The sequence below is a fragment of the Salmo salar genome, unplaced genomic scaffold (genome assembly GCF_965601325.2).
Source record: "Salmo salar unplaced genomic scaffold, fSalSal1 ptg000432l, whole genome shotgun sequence".
Lineage (NCBI taxonomy): Eukaryota > Metazoa > Chordata > Actinopteri > Salmoniformes > Salmonidae > Salmo > Salmo salar.
This window is the reverse complement of record NW_027675387.1, coordinates 3,011,946-3,017,945: the sequence shown is the minus strand read 5'-3', so window position 1 is coordinate 3,017,945 and position 6,000 is coordinate 3,011,946. Positions and strand designations below refer to the sequence as shown.

General features: G+C 42.6%; 1 protein-coding gene across 1 annotated transcript in view; it reads left to right on the top strand.

The window, feature by feature from the left end:
* Positions 1–6,000, top strand: part of LOC145876065 (uncharacterized) — a 28,066-nt gene continuing 22,066 nt past the window's right edge. Inside the window, exon 1 of the mRNA XM_082971837.1 lies at positions 1–8. Coding sequence (XP_082827963.1) covers positions 1–8 — 8 coding nt within the window. The remainder of the gene's footprint in view (positions 9–6,000) is intronic.

The following is a 6,000-nucleotide window of genomic DNA, read 5'->3' as shown; positions in this document are numbered from 1 at the left end:
ATGGACAGGTGGGATCTGTTCCTAGGTCAGAGCTCCTACTCTGATGAGACATTATATTTATTTCACCTTTATTTAACCAGGTAGGCTAGTTGAGAACAAGTCCTTTATTAAACCAGGTAGGCTAGTTGAGAACAAGTCCTTTAATTAACCAGGTTGGCTAGTTGAGAACAAGTCCTTTAATTAGCCAGGTAGGCTAGTTGAAAACAAGTCCTTTAATTAACCAGGTAGGCTAGTTGAGAACAAGTCATTTATTTAACCAGGTAGACTAGTTGAGAACAAGTTCTCATTTACAATTGCGACCTGGCCAAGATAAAGCAAAGCAGTTCGACAACATACAACAACACAGAGTTACACATGGAGTAAAACAAACATACAGTAGAAAAAGAAGTCTATATACAATGTGAGCAAATGAGGTGAGATAAGGGAGGTAAGGCAACAAATGCCATGGTGGTGAAGTAAATACAATATAGCAAGTAAAACACTGGAATGGTAGATTTGTAGTGGAAGAAAGTGCAAAGTAGAAATAGAAATAATGGGGTGCAAAGGAGCAAAATAAATAAATTAATACAGTAGGGGAAGCGGTAGTTGTTTGGGCTAAATTATAGATGGGCTATGTACAGGTGCAGTGATCTGTGAGCTGCTCTAACAGCTGGTGCTTAACCTGTTGGGGATAGGGGGCAGTATTTGCACGGCCGGATAAAAAACGTACCCGATTTAATCTGGTTACTACTCCTGCCTAGTAACTAGAATATGCATATAATTGTTTGATTTGGATAGAAAACACCCTAAAGTTTCTAAAACTGTTTGAATGGTGTCTGTGAGTATAACAGAACTCATTTGGCAGGCCAAAACCTGAGAAGATTCTGTACAGGAAGTACCCTGTCTGATCATTTCTTGGCCTTCTTGATCATCTCTATCCAAAAAACAGGGGATCTCTGCTGTTACGTGACACTTCCTACGGCTCCCATAGGCACTCAGAAGGCGGCAAAAAGCTGAATGGTGGCTTTGCAGGCCCTGGCTGAAAAACATTAGCGCATTTTGATAGTGGTCGATCAGAGAACAGAGACTGGAGGCGCGCCCATGTTTTTATTATTTCGTCTTTGAACGAAAACAACGACTCCCGGTCGGAATATTATCGCTTTTTTACGAGAAAAATAGCATAAAAATTGATTTTAAACAGCGGTTGACATGCTTCGAAGTACGGTAATGGAATATTTAGAATTTTTTTGTCACGAAACGCGTCGGGCGTGTAACCCTTCGTCACCCTTGGATAGTGTCTTGAACGCACGAACAAAACGCCGCTATTTGGATATAACTATGGATTATTTTGAACCAAACCAACATTTGTTATTGAAGTAGAAGTCCTGGGAGTGCATTCTGACGAAGAACAGCAAAGGTAATCACATTTTTCTAATAGTAAATCTGAGTTTGGTGAGGGCCAAACTTGGTGGGTGTCAAAATAGCTAGCCCGTGACGGCGAGCTATCTACTCAGAATATTGCAAAATGTGCATTTGCCGAAAAGCTATTTTAAAATCGGACATAGCGATTGCATAAAGGAGTTTTGTATCTATAATTCTTAAAATAATTGTTATGTTTTTTGTGAACGTTTATCGTGAGTAATTTAGTAAATTCACCGGAAGTTTGCGGTGGGTATGCTAGTTCTGAACGTCACATGCTAATATAAAAAGCTGGTTTTTGATATAAATATGAACTTGATTGAACAAAACATGCATGTATTGTATAACATAATGTCCTAGGAGTGTCACCTGATGAAGATCATCAAAGGTTAGTGCTGCATTTAGCTGTGGTTTGGGTTCATGTGACATTATATGCTAGCTTGAAAAATGGGTGTCTAATTATTTCTGGCTGGGTACTCTGCTGACATAATCTAATGTTTTGCTTTCTTTGTAAAGCCTTTTTGAAATCGGACAGTGTGGTTAGATTAACGAGAGTCTTGTCTTTAAATTGGTGTAAAATAGTCATATGTTTGAGAAATTGAAGTAATAGCATTTCTAAGGTATTTGAATAACGCGCCACGGGATTCCACTGGCTGTTGAGTAGGTGGGATGATTTCGTCCCACATACCCTAGAGAGGTTAACGGGATTGGTTGGACAACAACCAGTGAGATAGCACGGCGCGAAATTCCCCCCAAAAATTTCTCAAAATTTAAATTCAAGTATTATACGGCATTTTAAAGATACTCTACTCGTTAATCCAACCACATTGTCCGATTTCAAAAAGGCTTTACGGTGAAAGCAAAACATTAGATTATTGTAGGATAGCACCTTAGCAACAAAAAAAAGCAATTTTCCAAAGACGGATAGCCATCACAAAACCAGATATACAGCTAAAATTAAGCACTAACCTTTGACAATCTTCATCAGATGACACTCCTAGGACATCATGTTACACAATACATGCATTTTTTGTTCGATCAAGTTCATATTTATATCCAAAAACCCAATTTTTACATTGGTGCATGACGTTCAGAAAATGTTTTCTCCCCATAACTATCGGTGAATGGGCACATTAATTTACAGAAGAACTCATAAACGATGACAAAATGTATAACAATTTTGTGGTAGTGCTTTGCTGCAGGAGGGACTGGTGCACTTCACAAAATAGATGGCATCATGAGGGAGGAAAATCATGTGGATATATTGAAGCAACATCTCAAGACATCAGTCAGGAAGTTAAATCTTGGTCACAAATGGGTCTTCCAAATGGACAATGACCCCAAGCATACTTCCAAAGTTGAGGCAAAATGGCTTAAGGACAACAAAGTCAAGGTATTGGAGTGGCCATCACAAAGTCCTGACCTCAACCCTATAGAAAATTTGTGGGCAGAACTGAAAAAGTGTGTGCGAGCTATAAGGCCTACATCCTGACTCAGTTACAACAGCTCTGTCAGGAGGAATGGGCCAAAATTCACCCAACTTATTGTGGGAAGCTTGTGGAAGGCTACCCAAAACGTTTGACCCAAGTTAAACAATTTAAAGGCAATGCTACCAAATACTAATTGAATGTATTTCCTACTTCTCACCCACTGGGAATGTGATGAAAGAAATAAAACCTGAAATAAATAATTCTCTACTATTATTCTGACATTACACATTCTTAAAATAAAGTGGTGAACCTAACTGAGCTAAGACAGGGAATATTTACTAGGATTAAATGTCAGGAATTGTGAAAGATGTAGTTTAAATGTATTTGGCTAAGGTTTATGAAAACTTCCGACTTCAAATGTATATTGCAATATATTTCAATCTCTTTTTCCATTTTTAAATTAAATATTACTTCTGGCAACCCGCCTCACCCAATGTGATACGGATCTGCTATTTTTTTAGACCTTATAGCTAGAACCTCCATCAGAAGCTAGCCATCAGAAGCTAACCAGCTAATTAGCTACTAGCTATTTAGTCCTTGTTAGCCACTGCTAGCGGACCATTACACCGGATAATCGCAGCTAGCTAGCTGCTACCGAGTGGCCCAGCCCATCTCCCGGCCTGCTCAGTGGACTCTATGATCACTCGGCTACACAGCTGATGCCTCCTGGACTCTTCACTAACACAACTAGAAGCCACTACATCACCGGATTCCTGCCGTAAGCTCTGGACCTTTGCACCGGAGTGGCTATAGTGGCTAACACCCTTGTCCCGAAGCTAGCACCAGTTAGCCTTGAGCCAGGTGCATCTCCCGGCTAGCAAACAAAATTACTCCAGCTACAATTCCTCTTTTGCCAATTGGCCTGGACCCTTTGTTGACATGGAGCCCCGACGATCCATCACGACTGGTCTGCCGACGTAATTCCGTCCGATGTGCCCTCAACTGGCCTTTGCCAGACGTCGGTGACGCCCTTGTCCCGAAGCTAGCACCAGTTAGCCTCAAGCCAGGCGCGTCTCCCGGCTAGCATAGTAACGACTACCTAACGGCTTCCCTGGTTCATATATTGCTGTTCACTGGACCCTATGATCACTTGGCTACATAGCTGATCCCTGCTGGACTGTTCATTAATCACGGTACTCCATTTTGTTTGTTTTGTTTATCTGTCGGCCCCAGCCTCGAACTCAGGCCCTGTGTGTAGTTAACTGACCCTCTCTGCCCATTCATCGACACTTTACCTGTTGTTGTTGTCTTAGCTGATTAACTGTTGTCTTACCCGTTGTTGTCTTAGCTAGCTATCCCAATCAACACCTGTGATTGCTTTATGCCTCGCTTTGTCTCTCTAATGTCAATATGCCTTGTATACTGTTGTTTAGGGTAGTTATCATTGTTTTATTTTACTGCGGAGCCCCTAGTCCCACTCAACATGCCTCAGAGAGCTCTTTTGTCCGACCTCCCACACATGCGGTGACCTCACCTAGCATAACTGGTGCCTCCAGAGATGCAACCTCTCTTATCATCACTCAACGCCTAGGTTTACCTCCACTGTACCCGCACCCTACCATACCCCTGTCTGTACATTATGCCTTGAATCTATCCTACCACACCCAGAAATCTGCTCCTTTTATTCTCTTTTCACAACGCACTATTCGACCAATTCTGATAGCCTTTAGCCGTACCCTCATCCTACTCCTCTGTTCCTCGGGTGATGTAGAGGTTAACCCAGGCCCTGTGTGTCCCCAGGCGCTCTCATTTGTTGACTTCTGTAACCGTAGAAGCCTTGTTTTCATGCATGTTAACATCAGAAGCCTCCTCCCTAAGTTTGTTTTACTCACTGCTTTAGCACACTCCACCAACCTTGATGTCTTTGCCGTGTCTGAATCCTGGCTTTGGAAGGCCACCAAAAATTCTGAAATTTCCATCCCCAGCTACAACATTTTCCGTCAAGATAGAACTGCCAAAGGGGGAGGAGTTGCAATCTACTGCAGAGATGGCCTGCAAAGTTCTATCATACTTTCCAGGTCTAAGCCCAAACAGTTCGAGCTTCTAATTAAAAAAATGATTCTCTCCAGAAATAAGTCTCTCACTGTTGCCGCCTGTTACAGACCCCCCTCAGCTCCCAGCTGTGCCCTGGACACCATATGTGAATTGATTGCCCCCCATCTATCTTCAGAGTTCATTCTGTTAGGTGACCTAAACTGGGATACCTGGTTGTTCTTTAAAAGTAATTTCCTCACCACCTTAAATAAGCACGGCCCTTTCAAAAATTGTAAAACTAACAACAGATATAGCCCTTGGTTCACTCCAGACCTGACTGCCCTCGACCAGCACAAAAACATCCTGTTGCGTACTGCACTAGCATTGAATAGTCCCCGCGATATGCAACTTTTCAGAGAAGTCGGGAACCAATACACAGTCAGTTAGGAAAGCAAAAGCTAGCTTTTTCAAACAGAAATTTGCATCCTGTAGCTTTAACTCCAAAAATTTTGGGACACTGTAAAGTCCATGGAGAATAAGAGCACCTCATCCCAGCTGCCCACTGCACTGAGGCTAGGAAACACAGTCACCACCGATAAATCCACGATAATCGAGAATTTCAATAAGCATTTCTCTACGGCTGGCCATGCTTTCCTCCTGGCTACCCCAACCCCGGCCAACAGCTCCCCACCCCCCGAAGCTACTTCCCCAAGCCTCCCCAGCTTCTCCTTCACCCAAATCCAGATAGCAGATGTTCTGAAAGAGCTGCAAAACCTGGTCCCGTAAAAATCAGCTGAGATAGACAATCTGGACCCTCTCTTTCTAAAATGTTCCACTGCCATTGTGGCAACCCCTATTACTAGTCTGTTCAACCTCTCTTTCGTATCGTCCGAGATTCCTAAAGATTGTAACGCTTCCACGGTCATCCCCCTCTTCAAAGGGGGTGACACTCTAGACCCAAACTGTTACAGACCTATATCCATCCTGCCCTGCCTTTCTAAAGTCTTCAACATCCAAGTTAACAAACAGATCACTGACCATTTTGAATCTCACCGTACCTTCTCCGCTGTGCAATCCGGTTTCCGAGCTGGACACGGGTGCACCTCAGCCACACTCAAGGTACTAAACGATATCATAA